At 48.5% G+C, this 22,843-nt stretch overlaps 2 protein-coding genes across 3 annotated transcripts; one reads left to right on the forward strand and one right to left on the reverse strand.

Annotated features, from left to right (window-relative positions):
* Positions 1–2,094: 2,094 nt before the first annotated feature.
* POGK (pogo transposable element derived with KRAB domain) lies at positions 2,095–17,555 on the reverse strand. 2 transcript variants are annotated; one of them, XM_060091318.1, is made up of 6 exons: positions 17,401–17,555; positions 15,798–15,931; positions 9,967–10,093; positions 9,080–9,178; positions 6,232–7,715; positions 2,095–3,974 (listed from the first exon to the last, which is right to left on the reverse strand). In XM_060091318.1, exons 2-5 carry the CDS (start codon positions 15,927–15,929, stop codon positions 6,244–6,246), a joined length of 1,830 nt encoding a protein of 609 aa, XP_059947301.1. In that variant the 5' UTR covers positions 15,930–15,931; positions 17,401–17,555; the 3' UTR covers positions 2,095–3,974; positions 6,232–6,243. The 2 variants fall into 2 exon arrangements, with proteins under 2 accessions (XP_059947301.1, XP_059947302.1); XM_060091319.1 differs by lacking the exon at positions 17,401–17,555 and adding an exon at positions 17,217–17,357.
* LOC132476650 (uncharacterized) lies at positions 16,974–17,714 on the forward strand. The gene has a single exon (XM_060078751.1). The coding sequence runs from the start codon at positions 16,974–16,976 to the stop codon at positions 17,712–17,714; it is 741 nt and encodes a 246-aa protein (XP_059934734.1).
* Positions 17,715–22,843: the final 5,129 nt, after the last annotated feature.

The raw sequence follows: 22,843 nt of genomic DNA on the forward strand, positions 1-22,843 counted from the left end.
GTGAACATATTGGATTTATACTTGGTAATTCTCCTATTCCTATGAAATATCTTTTTCTATACTTTCAGATGGCAGTGTTACTAATAACTGTTTGTTTCTTTAGAGATATCTTTTTATTCAAGAGATGTTATTGGTGGATACATTAGAATGTACAGAGCGGTTTAAGTAGGTCTGAATAATATATGTATAGGTATGTATATATGGTTCAATATCTGGATCTGTGTATTTGGTTTTGTACTTTAAATGCGACAAATAAACCTTTTGGGAGAAAACTTTTTGTTTGTTTATTAAAGTAAACATAAGGAATACTGCCTTCTACAGAAATATGAAGAACCTTGCTTTATGAGATCTTAGCAGAGACTTTTCAAAAGAATGTACTAGATGAGGGAGATTAAAAGCAGGTTCCAGTTAAGGCATGTCATTTCTTCCTCTTGGGATATGTAGGTTAAGACTAAAAAGAAAAAATAAACAGCCTAGTTTCAGTTCTTGGCACAAGTCTGGAAAGTCCTTTAGGGTTTTAGATAACTCAAGAATTTTTAGGGTTTGTAAGAAATTGAACTGGTATCTAACTGCATATAGTGGTTTTGGTTTGGCCTATCCATGTGTCTGAGCCTTAATGCTAAGTATGTGTTAAATTTCATGTGTTCCATAGATGGAGAGGCAGCTAGAAGCCTCAGACATGCCCTGCTGCCCATTGCAGTGGCAGGTTCCCTAGAAATCTGTATAGCAGAGGGACCTCCAAACAGAAAAATTCCTCACTACTCTATAGGACCTGGCCTAAATCCCTAGTTGCCTACTCTGGTGGGACCACAGGACACCAGAGGACTCTTTTCGCCTCCCAAGTTTGGGGCCTACACTCCAAGATCTACTTTCCATGCCAGTTTCCCTCAAGCATCATTTTGTACAGTGGAGAGATTAGGTTGAGGGCAAGGCAGGCAGGTAGATTAGAGTGATACTTAGGATTTTTCAAGAGAGCCCGAGTTCAAATACCTTGTTCCACCAAAGGTGGCCTCCAGCTGTAGCACTGTGGTCAACTGTGGGATCCTGAGTGCAGTCTCTTCTATAATTAGGTTCTCAAGAAATCATGAGTGCTTATTATCAAGCATCATTTAGAAAAATAACTATTTCAAAGAGGAAAAAAGCTACTAGAAACCAGATAATTTCAGGCTTAGAATAGAGCTTAGTTTTCCTGTAGGGATTTCAGTAATTGTCTTTTAGCTGTAGGTATATCATTGTGCAAAACCAGGTTTGATAAGGCCCGCCTTATTTTCTACCAGGTACCAGAGTGCTGGCTTAGCACACGTTCTTATCCGCTTTGTCACCCGTTGCTGGGATCAACCAAGCACACAATTTCTCTAACACTTCTCCCATTGCCTGAAGTGATCACGACGTTCCTGATCGAATTTCACGAAGTGTCTTCTAAATGATTGCTCACTTTGACCATAGATAAATACCTGTTTCATCATGTCTTTTGACTCAGACCAGAATGCCTCCAGTTTGAATAATGGTAAGGAAGCTTGGTTTTAGGGGTCAGACTTAGATGCTGTGGCCAACAGATTGGTTCAGCATTTAATTCTCACAGCTTAAAAAAGGAAAAATGTCTAGATTATTCTTGGAGAGTAGATTAATATTTAATTGAATCTACGGGCATGGTAAATTGTCAAGACTAAAAGCACACCATAAAAGGGCATATAGGTTCATCATACTTTCATTTTTAGAGAAATTTATGAAAACAGGACACAAGTTTTCTGTTCATCAAGCTGCTAGCATGTTTCCATCCTTTTAAAATTAATATCCCTTTATGAATTTCCTTCGTGTGATTTTTCCTGAGAGCATCCAAAACATGACTGAGGGAAAAAGCTATTTTTGCCAGGGCCCTTTCCCCCACCTTTAAAAGCCAGTTTAAAACCACACGTAACATTTGTCTTTAAAGACACCGACATTACTTACGCTGCCATCCCACAAAGAGACTTTTTTATTTCAAGGGTGTAATATATTGGTACCATAATGAGTGGAGAATAAAGTGTAAATGAAGAGTTTGAAATGTGACTTTTCACAAGGCTAGCAGATAATAAATAAAGCCACCAGAGCCTATTGTCTTTATTATCAAAGTTTATTGTTGGAGTCAGTTCCTATCTACTGGGGAGTACAACTATGTCTCAATATGTGCTATAGTAACTCTAGGGTAATAGCCATTCTGCAAAATAGTTGTACTGGGGCTCTGTTAGGCATAGATCATAATAAAGTCCGTGGAAGAACGAGCCCAGAAAAACCCTGATAGTAGAGCCATTCCTCTAGGGAAGTTCCAGTGCTAAGCAACCTGTAAGGCATCATCTATCAGCTGACGATGAGACTCAAAGAGGTGTTGGTGTAATGAAACAGGAGTTGAACCCATTTTCTACTCTTCCCTGCAAGACAACTGTGGCTCCAATGCAGGAACCAAAAATTAGGTCTTATAAAATCCTTTAAGCTCCCAAAGCAAGTAAAATAGGACATAAAGAGGAAAGGGCCAGGAACCAGGACAGTGGAGGATAAATTAAGTGTAATTGGAGGGAATGAAAACTTCTGGAATGAAGAGTAGCTGGATTTAGATGCCGTTTGAGATGACAAAGAATACAGTACAGGTAAAAGCAAATGGGGAAATGATTCAAACACTGAAAGTTATTCAGATACCAGAAGTTAAGTGAAATTTCCCCTCTTGGAGGAAAACTGGTTTTAAAAAATGAGGAAGGTGAATCACTAATAGGAAAATGAGTACCTGAGTAGAAATAGGTGTTTCAAAATGCCAAGAACAGTATAATATACAAACGAGCTGGGTCTACAGGAAGGAAAAGTGGTTATGGTAGCCTGTTAACCAGATCTGACATTGGAATGACACTTCTAACAATGGCTTTGTCTATGAGGTTCTGGCATATTTTTCGTAGCACAGGTAGCTTTGAAGGAATGTTTTCATAACACTCAACTTATGTGGGAATGCAAATTACTTTAGTGTAAAAATTCAAAGACCTCCCACCTATTTCTGCAGGATAGAAGATGAGAAGTCTTCAAACAGCTGTGGCTAAAGGCCCATGGTGCCCTCTCACCACCCTTGCCATAAAAATATTAAAGGAATTAACAAAACAAGAATCAGATGAGTCAATGGGCTTTGTACCATGTAGACAGATAATTTATGGTGACTTCTGCAGGCAGCCTGAGAAACAGAAGAGCTTGTGTACTAAATGCTACCCTATCATTAAATATAATAATAATGAAAAACAGGGCCATTAAATGAGACCCTAGGAAAGTCTAGCTGCCAACCAGATTGGGAAGATAAATGAAACGGCATAGTTTATTTTAATCTGTATCTTCCACACTAACCTAGTTTGTCTACAGAAAAGCCATCTGCTGGCACCAGGCCAGTATGTCTGAATTTTGTTGTTGTTATTAGCATCTCATTTTTCCAAAAGAGGAAATGTGTAAGTAGCAGGTGTACATAAATGACCATTTCTACAAAGCCTTCTCTGCAGTCTTGACCTGTGTGGGGACAGGTTCTACTGATGGAAGCATTTTTAAAGGCAGAAGAAAAAACATTGACTTGAGGTTTTCTCCACAGAAAGAATACCAGTGGAGTTGGGCCCGTAGGATGAGTCTCTTATTGGTGCTGAACAAATGGCCTCTTCTCCAGGAAATACCTTTGTTCATTCCTATCTACAGGTTTCTTTTGATGGACACATGGAGTAAACTCTAAAACAAGAAATGAGGCAGAAGCAGTTTCTTTTCTAATCATGTCTCTGATGAAGTGAAGGGTCCTAGACTTTTCTGACACCTCATGGACATGGGGCGAGGGTGGGCGGTGTCCCAAGGCAGGATGCTCAGGCTGCTGTCCAGACCTGGGCTGTCTGAGCCCCGTGGCCTTTTCCTGCTGCTCCCTGTGTATCCATGCTGCAAGGAAATCTTGAGGATTTTCCTCAACTGCTCCAAAGACAGTTCATTTGCTGGAAAACAGAGGGAACCTAAGTGTGAGTTAACCCTTGGATTTTAGACATTGTATAACTTTTCAAGAACATATTTATTCCATTAGTCAGATTTCCAAACAGATGAGAAGAGGCCGTTTTATGCCCATGTCGCCTCCAAAATGTCTTGTTCGATGAGAATCCCTGTCTACTTCTGGCACTTCCTCAGCTCAAAAACGGCAGCTGTACAGAGAACTGTGGCTGTCAAGATGAGCCAAAGCTCATGGTTGGGATCGGACATAAATGCCTACGTACATAGCTGTAGCCCGGCATTGTTTTTTTCCCTTTCCTCTTCTGGCGTTTTTGTTTGTTTGTTTGTTTGCCGTACGCGGGCCTCTCACTGTTGCGGCCTCTCCCGTTGCGGAGCACAGGCTCCGGACGCGCAGGCCCAGCGGCCATGGCTCACGGGCCCAGCCGCTCCGCGGCATGTGGGATCTTCCCAGACCGGGGCACGAACCTGTGTCCCCTGCATCGACAGGTGGACTCTAAACCACTGCGCCACCAGGGAAGCCCTCTGGCGGTTTTTTGATCCAGTCCTTTGGGTAGCAAATAGCTTAGAAAATTAAAAATGCACAAAAATGTTATCTAACAAGGCGGGGGGCGGGAAGGTAAAAAGGGTAAAAAGTCACTATAATTCAAAGTCTGATATCCAGTGGAGGCAGTGTAATGATTAGCAGAAAACGGAGGCTGAATTCACGGAGTGAAAGAATAAGGGAACATGGGGGGGAAAAAAGCAATTTTGGTGATTTCGACTGTAACAGTAACAACTTCTCCTTGGCTCTGTAACTCTAGGGGTCTCAGAATAACACTGTGGTTCAATGTTAGGTGTACAGTTTGATTTGGGGGCAGAGAAGGAGACATAAGTCACTCTTCAACTTACACAGCATGAAGGGGGGCGGTGTAACAGAAGATTTCTCTTAGCATTTCATGTGGAGAAAGAAGCAAGTAGGGTGGAAATACCTAATTATACTTTAAAGGAAAGAAAAAGAAACCGTCAAGGTACTTTTAAGTCCTCTGTGAAAGGAGTGCTCTCTTCATATTAAACACTGTCTGGAGGCACAAATGAACTGACAATTAGGGAAATGAGAACAAGAAGGTAAAATGAAATGTTCTCTCTGTATGTTGCCCACTGTAGGTGGTCGTTCACCCTCGCTCAAGGGGTCCGGGTGGCTCACTCCACTAGTGATATCTGGTAGCCCCCACTCCCCACTTCCTTTTTTTTTTTTTTTTTTTTGCGGTACGCGGGCCTCTCACTGCTGTGGCCTCTCCCGTTGTGGAGCACAGGCTCCGGACGCGCAGGCTCAGCGGCCATGGCTCACGGGCCCAGCCGCTCCGCGGCATGTGGGATCTTCCCGGACCGGGGCACGAACCCGTGTCCCCTGCATCGGCAGGCGGACTCTCAACCATTGCGCCACCAGGGAAGCCCCCCACTTCCTTTTAAAGCTGTTGCCCTCCTGTACTCAACTGAGAATTCTCGGGCCTGTCGTCCTCAGTCCTTAGACTTTACTCGCTGTAGTCCGAGATAAGCATTGCTTTTTTATTTTTTTATTTTTTTTATTTTCTGGTGCAGTTTCAATTTAAAAATATCACCCTTCAAACGTCTGTGAAATTATTATAATTGTTCACTCCATGTGAATGTCATGAGAATGAGATGGTGGTTTAAAACACACTTTTGAACTCCCAGGGAGAAGCAGGCATAAGCTATTTCTTTCCTTCCCCACTGGGCTACTGCAGACCACCCCAGGACGGAGACCCGAGGCCCAGGCGACACAGTCCGAAGGCACATGCGTCCTTACGTCCCAGCCCTATAGGCTAGCCAAGGCGAGCACGGCTGCTCCAATTGAATCAGGTACACACACTGGCCCTAAATGTTCAGCACGATTTATAAGGGGAAGAAAAATTTTGCTTTTGCAGACAAAACTTGTTCTTATCGGAGCCATGTCAGACTACGCGCTTTCAGGCCCAAATAATTTCAGCGATAATTACGGCCCTCAGATGAAATGTTCTGGGAGCTCACTCCTTGTTCACTTCATGCATTATACAAAGTACCCACGAAATAAGCCAAGCAACCAAAGTTTCACATAAAGGAGAAAATGCGGATGGCCCGTTACCTACAGCACTGCGCTGTGGGCTCGAAGAGTTCTCGGAAACAGAGGAAAATAATGGCAAGAGACAAGGTGTCTGTGGAACCCAACACGTCCCTCAGGGTGGGCACCAGCGGCTCCTCCCGACTGCTTACCTTGGCTTTCCCTCAGTTGCTCTCTGTCAGGCTCTCAGTGTCGCACTCTTTGGGCGGTTCCCCTCCTCCTGGCAGCTCGCTCTCGATTTCCCACAGGACGTCATCCTCGTCCTCCAAGTTGCTGGAGATGTGGCACTTCTTGAACCCCTGGACGATGGATTCGCTTGAGATGCTATTCCATGCCACCATGACCCACTCCAGAAAGAGGCCGAGGGGCGGCTTCTTGGCGTTCCCCGTGGGGCTCAGTGCCAGGTTCCCCGCCAGGAGCCAGTTGGAATACTGGGCCCGGACACTGTCATTCAGGGGTTTGTAGACCACCACATCCAGCACCTGCAGCTGCGAGGTCAGGCCCCCCGGGATGATGACCATGTCGGTGTGCATGCTTTCCATGGAGCTCTTCACCGAATCAGTGGCATGGCCCCGGAAGCCATTGAGGATCAGCATCCCTCGCTGCTTGGGCACTGCACCAGTTCTCCGCCTCCACACCACTTCCAACCAGTCCTGCATCAAGTCCTCCGTCATCCATCCGTACCGGTGACAACGGATTTCCATGCCACTGGGGAACTTCCCGGGGGGGATGTATGTGCCCCTCAGAATGATGTACGGAGGTAACTTCCTCCCATCTGCCAAGACACCAAGCATGGCTGTGATTTTCAGTTTCTCCCTGCCTGGCGTCTTGACCAAGACGGGCTTTTCACCCTGGTTGTCCACAGTTACCCTCGAGGGCACCTCTAAGCAAATGGGCGTCTCGTCAGCATTTCCCATCTGAGCCACCTGGTAGTCGTGTGCCCGGCGCAGAGCCAGGACGCTCCGCTGGTAGGTGACGAGCTTCTCGGTCAGGTCTTCCGGCAGCTGCTGGGGCACCGGCACCTTATGCCGCAGAGACAAGTCATACCTTCGCATCATTCTTCGACACCAGCCCAAGCTGGCCTTGAACCCTTTCTCCGGAATGTTCATCTCCTGGGCAATCTCCAGAGCTTTCAGCTGCATGGCCTCCCTGGTGATGGGGTCCCCTTTAGCCTGCATGTATCGAACGTACTCGGCCACGCGCTGGTCCACCAGGGCGAAGCGCCCGTTTTTGGGGCCCCGGAAGGCGCGCCGCATGGCGTGGGCGTTCTGCAGCTGCGGCTTCACCTTGCGCCAGTCGCGGACGTTTTTTTCCAGCACCCCGAACTGCTTGGCCGCCTGGCAGTTGTTGGTGCTCTCGGCGTACTCCACCACCATTAACTTGAACCCCGCGTCGTAACTGCGGCGCATGCCCCGGCTGAACTGAAACTTCCCGGCCAGGTCGTCTGCCGAGAGGTCGTACCCGGGGAAGCCCACGGCCATGTAAAAGGGGTACCCCTCGCCCCACTCGGGCAACTCTGTGATGTCCCGAGGCAGACGGAGGCCATAGCCGTCCAGGTGCTGAGGCTGCGGAAACTGGGAGGCCGTGTTCATCGGGCCCACCCAATCTGGGGGCTTCACGTCAGAGTCTTCATTTTCTGGCAGACAGACAGGGAGGGGCAAAGATAGTGCCCGTAAGTAAAATGATTTCTGGCTCATTCCCTGATTTTTTTTTTTCTCTTTTTGGTCGAAATACCAAGAATACCTTAATCTCAAATTCACTAAAAGCAGTAACTCTAATAACAGATAACACGAAGTCGTTACCCCCGTGCCAATTCCCATGGATTACCACATCTAATTCTCACAATAACTGTTTATTTCTTCTTTGCAGGTGAGTCTAGAGAAATTAAGTAACGCATCAAGGTAGCTGAGCTAGGAAGTGGCAGAGCTGGAAACTGAATACAGGCAACAAGCCTGGATCACATACTAACTGTGGGCCATGCCTGGGTCAAAATAATCTTTACCTGGACGAGAAGCCAATTATAACCCACATTACCACATAATATTACAGAATTTGTATCATCATGGGCTGAATCATATCCCTTAAACCAAGAACATCTATAGCAATACCACACTTAGCAAAGTTAAGCTTATAAGGCAGAAGTATGGTTCTTGCATACCAATGTCAGAACTGGGTTTCACTGTATGTTTGTTTAGGAGGTGGCCACAGAAGTTGAATACTCACGGAAATTGAAGACTCACGGAAATTACCATATCTCACCAAAACTAAGATGCCATCAATTGCAAGATGCACCATTATATGCCATTAAGAAAAAAAAAAGCTGCTAGTGAAACTATAACATGCCATCAATTTTAAGAGGCATTCTCAACTGCAGAGATGTTAAAGTGATGAGGGAAAAACGTGTCTTGGAATCAATGAAATACAGCATTTTAAACTATTACTTATAGAAAGAAGGCAAATCAAACCACTCTGGCTGTTGGGAAGCTGTATTTATTCCAACTCCTGCCCTCTAACTATGTTTCTTGATAAAAGACCGAGTGCTTCTTTAGACATATTTGCCCAAGTATGTACTACAGCTGCTATTGCTTTTTCTATCCAAGATTAAGGAGACAGGAAGCCAAGTAAATAACCCTGGATGCATGCTTCGTCACACCATTTTCCTTAGTTTTCAGAGGTGTGTGGTGTGCCACCCAGGCACCCAGGATGTGCGCTGGACCAAAGCCATACAAACTTCAATTTGGTTCACCTGCATACAAAGGTGCATGTTGAGACTTATTACTGACAGTCGACGGGTGAAGAAATGGAGGCTCAGAGAGGTGGATGAAGTCGCCTAAGGTCACACAGCATAGGAAATGAGATTCTGAAACTCCAAAGCCCATAATCTTTCTGCCTCACAACCTTGCCCTACTCTTAAATACCCCACAGAATGTACCTGGAAACTTAAAATTCATCTCATTATTCTCCCACTGGATGGATGTGGAATTGGGTTAATCATAGTACCTGCAAAGGTTCCTCCCTGGAACTGCCATTCGTCAGAATTCTGAGACTCCTCCTCCCTTTCCAACCGCGTGATCATGTCGGGCTTAGGGAATGGGAATTCTGTTTATAGGAAATAAAACAGGTAAGAGCTGTGTGTTACTGTCTTGGAACACTGCCAAAATAAGTACTTTATAATACTTAAGAAACCCTCCTCTCCACTCCCACCCCACCCCAGTCTTCTCAATATGCAGATTTATGAAAGGCGGGGGGAAAGGGCTCAGGGATACTTAAAAGAAAAAATATGATGGGAAATAGGTCTGTCCAAGGGAATTTATGAATCTCTGCTCATGTACCAGCAACCACAAAAAGGAACTGCATTTAGCAGGGAAGTGGGTGGGTGCAGCCACGGAGCTAACGGGCACTCTGGTACCCACAGGAGCAAATGGGGAAATCCCTCCAAAGGGTTACATTCTAATAATATGGTTACATTCCAATAATATGGATATCAATGCTGGGAAGGGAGCAAGGATTCTTTGAGGCTATGTCCCCAAGCTTCTAAGGCTGACAGGGTAACAATGAGGCCCTGTCTTCCCTCCTAAGGAACATATGAAGCACAGGCCCAGACCCATGGGGACATTTCTTAGATTATGTCTTGTTTTTTCTTTGTTTGATGAGAATGCCTGGGTTGAATGAGGATGGTTCTGAGCGCTGGCACAAGCTGCTGCGTAGAAGGACACAATATTTATATCCTGCCTAAATCAAAAACAGGAAATTAAATGGGCACAGGCATTGTGGGGACAGACTCCAAGTTCAGGAGAGAGGGATGTTGGATACACCAGAGAAGAGAGACGTGGAAACAATTCTTTGGGCTCAGAGCTTCTAGGAGACAAAGGAAAACAAAGCCTTACCCAGGGACAGGACAGTCTCGTAATTCATCCTCATGACCTCCCGGTAGAGGGCCTTCTGTTGCTCCGTCAAAACTTCCCACTCCTCATCGGAAAAATATATGGCCACCTCATCGAATAGGGCCGGCACCTGCAACAGTGAACAGGCCTTTCTCAATGACTCGTAGGCACGTGCAGACACAGATCACACACCCTCCTCACAGGTGAGGGCTTGGGCCCGGGGAAACGTCTGTCCTCAGTCACACGGCTCCTCCGAGAAGCAAAACCAAGACAAAAACAAGGTCTCCCATGCCCTGCTGAGTGCTTTCCTCCCCCGGCATCCACAGATAAGGAGAGCAGCACCTTGAGAAGAAAAGTCCCCCGTACGGGTTGGGAGACACTGGATCCTCACATACAGCAGGGAGAGCTGATCACGGCTCAGCCCCCATCCAGAGCCAGAACCAACCACGCTCAAGGAAACACCCCAAGACAGCTGCCCCACCAGCACAACCCTGCTCTCTCCCTTGGGCACAGATCCTCAGCCCAGGAGGGTGCTGGGGGCCTCCTGGGCACTAGTCTCCATTTGCAGGGCACTAGCCCCCGTTTTTGACTCAGAACCCAACGCTGCCAGGGAGGGGCCAGTGAGAGAAGGGGCCTCAGCCGGCCTTTTCCGATCCACAAGAGCGCGAGGAGGAGGACGGAAGGGCTCATTAGAGCTTCAATTTATGTAATGAGATACCAGAGCAGACTGCTTTGTTTCAATGCCTAGACCCGCAGCAGGAAGCCCTAAGGCCAGAGAAGAGCGCTCTACAGCCCGCTCCGGGCTCACCTACCTCCCCGCCCCCATGGGCCAGTGGGACGGGGGTGCCTGAGCAGCCAAACGCAGCCAAGCCACCCAGACCGACCCCCTCTTGTTCAACTCTCTGCTTTTCTTTTTACTATGTGTTTTCCTTCAGTCATTAAAAATCCTACTCCCAAGTTCATCGTATTCAATGGTAAGGGATCTGGGCTGCTGCTTTCATGGCTACTACCCATAGCTGAATCTAGGGCCTGGGGGGTCAGAGTACTGTTTTCCATCTGCTTAGAAAAGTCCAGCGTCTGCACCGCCTGCAGCTTCTTCAGGCACCCGGCCATCCATCACCTAGATCTCCCGGCCCTTCTTCCTTACTCACGAAGCCCACCCCATCCCCCCCCACCCTCACAGCCCCTTCCACACAGGGAGAAGCTCCTAGGAAAGGCCCCGTCACTGCTTCCCTTATTCCCCCCACAGCCCCATTTAATTAAGGAGGAAACGGGCGCAGAGCAGCCCCGTTTCTGGCCCAAAGTCACACAGCCAATAACGGCAGGGTTGAGAGTGGGACACAGCACTGTCTGACTTCACGGCTCCCACCCTCACAGAGGGCAGGGGGGCCTCCCAGGTAACCAGCTGGCAGGCCTCCGCTCCCACCCCGCACACGCTCGGCGGTACTCAGCTGCTGCAGTTCCCTGAACAAACCGTCCTCACACCCTCCGTGTCTCCGCACACGGTGCTCCGCTGCCTCGGAGGTCCTCCCCATTCTTGGCCTGGCTGACACCCACCCACCTTCCAAGACTCAGCCCAGACATCCTGTTCCCCGGGAAACTGGTCCCAACCCAGGCTGTGTGCCCTGTGACGCCCTGGGCTCAAGGCTCTGGTGGCACTTATCACACTGCAGAGTCCTCTTGGTTTACCTGTCTGCTTCTTCCACTAGAATATTGGCTCACTGAGGGCAGGACCCGGGCTTAGTCCGTTTTGTTTCGCTAAGCCTAGAACACTTCCTGCAGGTAGTAATCCCTTAAAAATGTGTTCTTGAATCAAAGATGTAAGCAAATAACCTCTGGACTTCCCTTCTCTTATTCCACTTGGAATAGTTTCAAATAATCGTTAAAATTTATCTGTCACAGAACTTACTCTTTGGAGTAAGAATGGACAAAAATCCCTAGTGTAAAATACCAGGAGGTACAAACGGATTGGTCTCTAGGCTCTGCTCAGACTTCATCAATCTGGAAAGCCAGGCAGCCAGGAATTTTCCATCCCACCCCATCCCACTTCCCAGGCTTTTAAACAACTCTCCCTTTGGCCTTTTCTCTCCCTAGGAAATTCCAGATCTAGGCCATACCTATTTATAGTCCCTTTCCCTTTGCTGATAAAACAGGACACAGGACTGGCTATGCCTGTCATTTCAGAGGGGCTACCCATATCGATCCTTGTAGAAGGTAACACGCCCTGGGCCTGGTAAAAATATCAGCAGCCCTGGAGTGGTGAGAAGGCAGCTGGAGGCTGAGGCTGGATTCATCTCCTCCCATTTATGACTGAGCCCCGGAGGATCCTCAGACAAGCCCACATTATGCTCCAGAGGCGCGCAGTGCAGTGGCTTAGGAATTCTCCTCACAGCAACCTTCTGTGAGAATTGAGCAAGCCTTCAGCCAGGCCCTGCTGTGCAGGCCTCCCCTCTCTCCACAGAGGCCTTTTATCTAGCCAAGCACAGCAGAAGGTAAACAGGGCCAGCCCTGGGCCAAACTCAGAAATCAGCAGCCGGCATCCAACCCCTGGACACCCTTGCTTGGCCTCACAGGTAGAGGCCCTCGATCCCGCCTTCCTGCCTTCCCTCAGAAGGTCAAGGACTCATCAGCCAGGTGTTCTTCCTTCAGCTTGTATGCGCTGCCTCCCTCGCTCCCACGAGCTGGCATTCCAACGCTTATCTCCAAGGGTAACCGTCCTAAAGTACTTACACGCTGCCCAGGCTCGCTGACAAAGCTGCATGACCACCCAGCGAAGACAGCACTTAGAGGGCTGGGACCGGTGCACTGACAGAGTGCCTGCTGTATGCCAGGCACTGTGTAGGGCACTCCCTCTTACGTGGTTAAATGTGTTACCTTATTGAATCCTTTAAATAGTACAGGGATACGGGGATCACCACCCCAGTTTTATGGGTGAGGAAACAGAGCTGATAAGTATCTTGCCCAAGGTCACAGAGTTAGCAAGTCTGACTCCCAAGCCCGTGCTTTCTCGGCAGGCCACTTAGGCCAAGTGGCCTCTGCCTGGTGGCGGCAGCAAACCGTAGGGTCCCTTAGAAAGACGAGCCGAGGACTTCTTCCTCAGAGCTACTAGGGAGAGAGCTCAGACTCCTGGGCGCAGCACACTGCCCCGCAGGGCTGGCTCGGTCCCCTGGCCTCCTCCGCTTCTCTCGCCCATCCCCTCCACTGCCTGACTCCACTGCAGGCTCCAGCTGCAGGAGCTGCTCCGGACTCTGCACACACAAGCTTTCCTCTCCAGTGCTTTTGCTTCTGGCTGCCTGGAGGGCAAGACCCTGCCTTCCCTTGGCTGGTTCCACCTATGGCCAAGCCTTGGTTCAAAGTACACTTTCCCTTTTTTTCTACTTGAAATTGGATTTCTACTCCAGTTCTCCCATGAAATATTACCCTAATATACAGCATGATTCTTTGGTTTGAAAAGCTTTTATTGATCACTCTAGCACAATCCCCAACAACCAAAATATATATTTGATTCTTTTCTTCCCCTAGTTTTTTTTTTTTTTTTTTTGCGGTACGCGGGCCTCTCACTGTTGAGGCCTCGCCCGTTGCGGAGCACAGGCTCCGGACACGCAGGCTCAGCGGCCATGGCTCACGGGCCCAGCTGCTCCGCGGCATGTGGGATCCTCCCAGACCGGGGCACGAACATGTGTCCCCTGCATCGGCAGGCGGACTCTCAACCACTGCGCCACCAGGGAAGCCCTCTTCCCCTAGTTTTAATGCTCTAGGGCAGGGTTTTTCCCACCTCAGCACTGCTGACATTTTTGGCCAGATAATTCTTCGTTGTGGGAGCTGTCCTGTGCATCACCGATGGGTAGCAGCATCCCTGGCCTCTACCCAGGAGACGCCTGTAGGATCTCCCACTCCCCAAGCCCCATCCCGAGTCATGACAACCAAAAACGTCTCCACCCAGACGTCCCTGGGAGGGATGGGACTGGGGGCAAAATTGCCTACTGCTCCAGACTAGGTCCCTGCCTGCCTTCTCTGGTTCTCCAGCCTGCAGGAGGGCCCATCCTGAGCTGACTTCCCCCACAGAACTCCAAATACTGTGCCGTTAATTAGATTTACTTCCCTATCTTCCTTACAAGACTAGTACCCCCGCGAGACTAGGGATTTTGCCTTAATAACACCCAGCACTGTGCTCAGTAGCTGTGGATGGATGGCAGACTGCCTGGGGGCCACTCATGCCAGTCCCCCTCCTCCAGCTCCTCTGGTTACCTCCTTCTTTCCCAGCCAAGCATGGGCTTCACCTCGCTCCTCTCTGTGTTGTCCCAAGACACTCATATGTGCGCTTCTACTGCACCTGATTTGCGCACTTCTCCATTCTGTCTAGGTGTTCTCGGTTGGCCAATGCAGCCTCAAAGCCATGAGTTCTTGCTCAGGGCTACACAGGACTGATGCCTGCTCTCCCAAATCTCCCCAGCTTCATGGATCTGAACTGGGGAGGAGGCCAGGGTGGGCCAAAGAGACAAATGCAATCCAGCCTCCATAGCTAGATGAGCAAACCCAGAGCCTGGTGTTGTACTGCTTAAAAATTTTTTCATTGAAGTATAACACACATACAACAAAATGCACTACTTTTAAGGTTCCAGCTCAAGAGGTGTTTTTAAGAACAAATGTCAGCATACATGTGTATCCTAGGGGCAAAATAGATAACCTTGCTGCACCCCATGCAGTGGTAGCGGAGCAGGATTGGATAGTTTGGAAGGACCATGATTCTATGAATACAGATCTCTCACTGGAAACAAAGGATATGTATACCGATGACATTCATACACAGTGGAAAACTAAGCAGAGAAAAGGAATATCATTTTGTTGCTTCTTTAAAATGTTTACCATTCATGCCCAATTATCGTGAAGTCCAGTAAGTACTGTGAGTAATGTACATAACAATGACTATAAATATCTGTTGCATTTACCCTTCTGTAAGTTTACTCTCATTCTATCACACTATGCTGTTTGGATACGCCCCCTATTCACTGCTGCCTACTATCCCAGTCCCTCCATCCAGGACCAGCTGGAAATGCAGCTCTCGCCTGTGTCCACTGGCCTCGTCTCATAAAGCTCTCCTCACGTCAGTTCAGTGCCCAAGACTTACTTAAATGGTTTAAACGGCTCCCTTCAACCAGCAGTAGGTGATACTCTCTCCTCACCCAGACTTTGGTCAGGCTCCTCGGAGCCCTCTTCTTCACTCGGCTTCTTGGACACATACACACCCGCCTCTGGTTCTCCGTCTGCCCAGACCCGTTTTAGCAAGAATCCTGCTAAGTCAGGTTAGAAAGAGCCCCCCACCGTGGATGTCTCCTCTTAGTAATTTTCCAACCACTGAGCCCTCCGCTCCGCTCCTTGGCTATAAATCCCCACTTGCTGAGCCCGATCTCTCTCCCCTACGGTGACAGTCTTGAAACCTATCTCAATTGTCCTGAATGGTCTTCCTTATCATCTTAACAAATGCCAGAACAATTTTTCTTTCACACAGGCCGGCAGAGATTTAGTTGGTGTCTACAAGGTGCCTGGCACTGAGCAGGATACAGGGAATCCACGGGTACAGGGGAGAGACACAGTCGTGGCCTCTTGGACTTCCGATCCTGATGGCGTGCCTGAAGGGACCGTTCCCATAACCAGTTCCATTCTTCACTGTGCCTTTTAAAGCCACAGAACTGTTTTCTCAGGAATGCAAACACACCGGGCTGGGCTAGGCTATTTTTACTTCCTATGTCTGCTTGAGGAAGAGACTTAATACAAGTCTGGCTCCCAGGCCCGCCCCTCACAGCTGTGTGTGGACCCCACACCTTCTTACTTACCCATCCGCCCTCGGAGCAGATTCGGACTTTCTGCATATCTGTGGGGCCATCCTCCAGTTCCCGGCTCTGAATCTCTTCCTCTTCTTCCTCTTCTTTCAGGGTCAAATTGAGAGGGTAGGCTGTGGACTCCATCTCTGCAAGCAAGATTCAGTTCAGAAAAATCAGGTGCTAGTGTGAACTCCTTAAAGCCTGTGATGGGGGCAGCTCAAGCTACACAAACCTTTTTAGCCCCAAGCACAGTTCAGCTGGAACAATGGAAGGGGACAGGGCCAGGCCTGGGGAGGAAGGGTTTCAGGGAAAGCACCAGGAAGCTGGAAGGTGACATATTTAATTATGATAAGAAGAGGGCTGCAGGCAGATAGCATACCTGGCTGCCTTCAAATATTTAAAAAGCTATCTGTGTAAGAGAGACCAGACTGGTTCTGTAGAGACCCAAAGGCAGAACAGGCCGCTGAGTAAACATTCCGGGAAGAGGTTTTCAAAGAGTGCATCAAATGGCAGAACTTTCTCACAGCCAGTGCCACCCAAACATGGAATTGGCAGCAAGACAGCGGTGTTGGCTTCCTTTCAATGAAGGCATTTGAACACAGACGGAGCACTCGCTCAACTGGGTTGTTCCTACAGGGCCAGTTCACCATCAGGAGGTTGGGTGGCCCAGAGTACCTGGATTTTCCAGACTCAAAGGTTCTGTCCATGAGCCAGGTCAGAAAATAAGAGTCTTCTGCCTTACGCGACTTTCCAAGCCCAGGAGTCGGTGATCCTTAGTGAGGGGTAATGCCTGGACACCCAAGAAGGTGCAGAAATCAGCTGGGGCCAGGCTCTGGGGCCCACCGCCACCGGGAAGACTCGCTGCCTCTGGGCCGCAAATTCTCTCTCTTCTGCAAATTCTCTCGCCCAGCTCCTAGGCCAGTACAAAGGGCCGCGCTCCTGCCCTCTAGGGGCTCGGGCAATTCCTAGGTGTGGAGTGAGCGCGCATCTTGTGGGCCGCATCCTCCCGGGCTTCCGAAGAAAAGATCGTTCCGGAGTTCAAAGTCTGCTTCTTCGATATTTTCAAAAAGGACGGGCGAATGCGGCAGGATAGGTCTGGGGCGGGTGGAACAGGCTTCAGATCCCTGGAGCTGGGGCCCGAACTTGGCCGCGGCCTCCCCTGCCGGCTCCCGGGAGGGAGATGGGGGGATGGGGGCGCCGCCCCGCGGTGAAGGTGCAAGCGAAGAGGTATCCTCTGCCCCGCCACCGCCCACCGGCCCGGCGCCCCGCCCGCCGCCGCTGCCGCGCCCCCGGGCGCGCTCCGGTTTCTCCAGCCATCTTGTCCCATTTCCCTTTCTCCGCGGCCCCGCGCCGGGAGCGCTCCTGCCGCCCCCCTGCCCGCGCCCGGCCCGGCCCATCTCCCCGCCTGGCCCGCTCCCGGCCCCAGCGCACCTGCCGAGCGGTCGGGGCCGGCGCCGCCTGCCTTCCCCGGCGGGCCCGCAACAAAGGCAGTGGCGGCGGCAGTTGCAGCTGCAGCCTCGGGACCCCCCGCCCCCGCCGCGGCCGAACCGCCGGGGGCCCGAGGGAGGGGCCGTGCCGCCCCCGGCCCCCGACCCGCACGTCCGCGCGCACTCACCGCCGGGCCGAGAGCCGAGGCGTGGGCCGGGGCCGCGGTGGAGACGCCGAGGGCTCCGGCCCGGCTGTCACAGCGCCATCCTTTCCGTCTCTCCGGCTTCCCGTGCGCGCGGCCCCTCGGGAGGGAGCGGGGAGGACACGTGGTGGGAGGAGGGAGGGTCCGGCCGGGAGCTGAGGGTGTTGGGAGGCGAGGGGAGGAGCGCGGCTGATGTCAGCGGGCCGCGGCGGCGCCGGGGGACGGCGTCCGCGCCAGCTCCCGACCCTCCTCCCGGCGTGGCTTCCGGCCGGTCCGCGCCGCGCGCTCCTCTTGGCTGAGCTCCCGACCCTCCGCCCGGCTCCGCCTCTCTGGCCTGAGTAGTAGTGCTCTCTGCCCTCTCGGCTCCCCCTGGTGCAGTTTCCTGTGCACCATGTGCGACCTCGGCATAGATGAGGCAGGAAGAGCCCGGATTTATGTTTGAACTGAATGTAGCCTGGGTGCACACGTTCATGCGCTTATTTGCACGAACCACTGCTTTGCACTTGCTTGGACGAGCACTCGAGGCACTCTAAGGCATGCTTCAAGGAATGTGTTATGAAGAGTAGAGCAGCGAGGGGCTTTGGGGGAGTGCGGAGGGGTCTAGGATCTTTCGGGAAGCATGCATATGCATATTCTGGCAGGCACATGTTCAGAACTTCGTACGTAATATACATGTTGAAGGAACTTCCTGATTTTTGTAGTTGTTGCGTGTTAAATCCCAAGTGTGTAATGCCATGGAGGAAGTAACTGTATAGAAGGATCTTCTCCAAAATGTTCAAAGAATTTGCGTGCAGCTCTGTGGACAAATACAACAAAAGTGAGCGGAGAAGCCCTGAATCTCTTCTCATTCCAGAAAAAATCCCGGGTTTGGTTTTTTTGTTGGGAACTCATTAAAGAAGAAATTATTCTGACAATTGTTAAAGCGGAAAAGTAGGACTTTATTCGGGATGATTGAGATAGCTGGCAAGACTATTGCAATAGAGCTGAGCTCTCCGGCTCAACTGTGAATACAGCAAAGACGAGGCGGGGAATTGTCACCCACCTCGGAGTGAGGAGGTCAGTGGATGGAATTCTAAGAGGAGACAAGAAGGGTAGAGGGACTCTTGCTAAACCGATTTAACGGGATGCTTGCTGATGGCAAGCCAGGTTGATCGGATATCCAGGGTGGGAGGGTTCTCTCTAAACTGATTTAGCAGGATTCTTGCTAAAACTGCTGGGAGGGCTGAGGACCGGAGCCGGTGTGTAGTGTGTCCCATGTAGAGGCCTAGTGGAAAAGAGGGTTCAGAGGAGCCTGACTAAAATTTGGTCAAGGAGAGAATTTTGTCAAAATTTTCAGACTGTCCCTGAGACCTGAGTGCCTGCAGGGAAAGATTTCTCCAAGTTTTTGTCGCCATTCCTGTATATATTTATATGTGACTTTGATTTCTCTCTGCCATGGAGAGGCTACAGTGGAATTGTGGAGCTCTCAATATATAAAATATAGTATGACAATCGCATCTTTGACGTGTAATTATGGTGGACAACCAAAGACCAAGACCAAAGAGGTCTAATCGATGGAGAACAGTCGATTCAAATATTGGGAGAGAGGTAGATATTAGGATTTTTTGTTTATTTTTACGCACAATTCTTTTGGTGCATAAAGTTAACGTTTTTAGAGCAAGTGTGACATCTTAGCTCAAATTGATTGACATTCCCATCTTTTCTGAGAAAATGGCTGCTTCCAATGGAAAGGTGAGGAGGGAGTCGGGACGGAGAAGAGTACTAGGGGCACTGCTGACAGGTCACCTTCTTACAAAAAAAGTCTTGACACAGGTTGTGAGATAACCAAAGGGGAATATTATGCCAGGGTTTTAGGCTCTGAGAGCCCCACTGTTCTCATGCAGCTTTGATTAGGTTTTCCCTGGGAAGAGGCCAACCAACCGTGTCCCACCTGAATTCTTGACTTTGAACCCACTGCCCCATGATCTCAATTACTGTAGAAGTCCACAACTGCTAACACAACTTATTCATAGGAACAAAGTGCTGGGGTCAGCACAATACACTGCAGACATTCATGTTTGTGGCTAAGTCACATCACTTGTCTCTGCCTGAGTTTCCTCATCTTCAGAGAGAGGGGGTTGAGCTAGTTATTGTCTGAGCTTCCCCTCAGCTCTATCATTCAGTGATTCCTTTCTCCGTAAGACTTTGGCTTAGTCTGAATGGGGAGTGACTGAAGCTAGTCTTTGAAATGGTGCATGGCTTTGGTAGGATGGATATCTGTTAGTAAGTGGTTAATAATTATGAACAGAACACCTATGGAATCAACATGATAGTTCTTTAATGATGTGATTGGTCTGACTTCATCTTTCCTTCTGTTGAATTTTTGCAATACACAAACCATAGGGATTCCAAAGAGCCCAAGTCCCACAAAATACCTCTTGAACTGTAATGTCTGCTGGTTAATACACATTTCTGACCTTCCGTACAGACTCCATGGCCCTCAGACAGCATAGCTACTGGCCCCCATTGCTCCATCTCTCAGGGACTGTGGTAGATTGAATTAATGGTCTTGCTTCTTTGTGTTTCTGTGGTAGTACACCTTGCTGTTACATAGCACAGCTTGCTGAGATCTCAGTTGTACAGAATGTACTTCAATGCCCCTTCACTTGGCATGGCCATGTGACATGCTTTGGCCAATTGAATGTAGGTGGAAGTGACTACATGTGAGTCCTGAACATGGGTCATAGAAGGTCTCACATATTCTCACTTATATCTCTGGTAGCTTTTGTCCTCTGCCACGACAAAATCATGCCTAGTTAGTCACTGCCCCTCCAGCCTGGGCTCCAGAATGAGACCTGTGCTGCACAGCCATCCTGTGAACATGAGAAGAGGTCACTGTTTTGTTTTAAGCTATTGAGTCCTCAGGTGGCTGGTTAGGTAGCATTTTTGTGGTGAAAGCTAATTGAGACCGTGACAACAGGCAACCTTGGACTTAGAGCTCCCATCACTGGCCCTCATGGGGATGCTCTGAGACAGGGCAAAGGAGAGTTGCCATTTCATGGTGGAAATCCTCAGATATGTGGACAAGGGAATCCAAGATTGCGAGTGGAGAAATAAAGAACCAAATGCGGGGAGGGCATGTACCTGCTGGCTGTATCTTTCTCTTCCCTGGGATTCTGGCACTTCAGAGGAAGATCAAGATATGACCTCTACGTTCATATTCCCAGTAAAGCCTGAAACTGTTCCTGGGAGATCTTGATAAAATGGTAAGGGAAACCCTGCTCCGGACAGTTCTTGGAAGGGTTAGAAGGTTCCTGGAGAGGCAGTGTGTTGTTAGAGAAACTCAGAGGATTAAGGAACAGGTAGAGGTTTCTCTAGAAAAAAAGCAAAGAGAATTGTAATACTGAGTGTAGTACAGTAGTCCCCCCTTGTTTGCAGGGGACATGATCTAAGACCCCCAGTGGCTGCTTGAAACCAGAGTTAGTACTGAATCATTTTCTGTTCATGTCTTCCACCCACAAATTTAATACCTTTTCCATCTTAACTGAGCACTTATCATACGCTGTGATCATAATTTTTGCAGTTTGAGGTGCAGCAGCAAAACTAGCATGGGTTTTGTCCTTCTTTGCAATTTCATGAATAGAAGATTCATTCTTACCATATCTTAGCAACCTCAGCATATGATTTTTTCACTTTCCTTACTGAGTTGAGAACTTTCACCTTTTCACTTAAACGAAGCACTTTGTGATTTCTCTTTGGCATATCCAAATTACCAGCATCACTACTCTTGCACTTTGGAGCCATTATTAAGTAAAATAAGTACCACTTGACACAAGCGTTGAGATACTGAGACAATCAGTCTGACCATTGAAATGGCTGCTAAGTGACTAATGGGCAGGATATGCTGGACAAAGGGATGATTCACTGTCCTGGGCAAGATGGAAGGGGATGGTGCAAGAATTCATCATGCTACTCAGAACAGTGCACAATTTAAAACTTATGAGTTATTTCTGGAATTTTCCATTTAACATTTTCAGACCATGGTAGACTATGGGTAACTAAAACTGTGGAAAGTGAAACCATGGATAAGGGGAGCATACTGTACAGACTACAAACAGACTCCCAAATGTATAAAGGCTCAAACAATAGAAATTTATCTTTCATTTATGTAACAGTCCTCTGTGGGTGTTCCTGGTCCACAGGTGACTCTCCTCCATGCTGTGATTTAGAGACCCAGGTTCCTTCCATCTTGTGGCTCTGCCACACCCTCAGGCCTTGTGATTTTCTTCATCCATCAGAGTGAAGAGGAAAGAGAAAATGGAGAATGTACACCCCCCCTTTTTTTTAAGCCCTAAAGTGACATGCATCTCTTTGGATAGCTCACTGTGTTCCTGAGCTATGACCTTCACAAGTACTTCTCAGTTTTTTCCTCCTTCCCCATTAACTGAGACACGATGAGGAAGTTGGACTTGGGTTTTTCCCTTCCACCAGGTCAGTTAGGCTCTGGTAAAACCCGAGTTGGTTAAGTTCTGGTAAAATAAGTTTTCCTTAAAAACAGGCCTTTGTTAAGGAGAACAGAGCACGCTGGGCTTATTTTAAAATGGTTAATTTTCCCCTTCCCCTTCTGGATGTATGAAGGGATTTTTCTCCCATATTTACCCTGAGAACCTGGTGAGGCTCCTGGACATTAAACTCAGGAAAGTGTGAGGGCCCCCAGGCAAATTTATCTCTTAAGCTAGTCCGGGCCCAGTCACCAATAATTAGTCAATTGCCCTTTACATGTTCCTGCAAGGCTCCAGCTGCAGCTTCTGCTCCTAATAAACTATAATCCTCCATATTTGTCTGTGTCTCCAGTTTTCGGGGTGGCAGTTTGTCCTGTAACCTCAATTCCCTGATGTATCTAAGACTTGTTGATTTTCAGTTTGTTCAGCTTTTTTTTTTTTCTTTTTGTGAGGATAGGAGGGATGACTTCCAAGCTCTTCACATGTCAGACTGGCTAGGGCTTCTTTAAATAGGGAAGCTACTTATCTTTAACTTGCAGATAAGGCTATGGCAAATCTCCTACTTTACCTTTATCCTCAGAGATGACACAGTTCAATAGCTAGTTTCCTTTACACCAGTGGAGCTGAGCTCAGCACAGCCCATTCATGCTGGTTCTTCTTATCTCTCAGTTTATATGTTATGTTTACAACCCTCTCTCATTCTCTTCTATAATATTCATTTATTGCTCCTAGTCTCAGCCTCTGAGGTGACATAAAACAAATCTAACATAACAGCCTTGTCGATATTTAAAAACTTCTGTTTTGTTCCTTCAAATCTCCCCTAAATGTTTCTGTTTTCTTCAATATTTCCTCATAGGGCATGGTTTCAAGTTTCTTGTCCTTTGAGATTACTTATGATCTACTGTAGTTCAGGATTTTCCTGAGATCTTAGTAATACCATAATCCTC

This window comes from Mesoplodon densirostris, chromosome 2 (genome assembly GCF_025265405.1).
Source record: "Mesoplodon densirostris isolate mMesDen1 chromosome 2, mMesDen1 primary haplotype, whole genome shotgun sequence".
In the NCBI taxonomy this organism is placed as follows: Eukaryota; Metazoa; Chordata; class Mammalia; order Artiodactyla; family Ziphiidae; genus Mesoplodon; species Mesoplodon densirostris.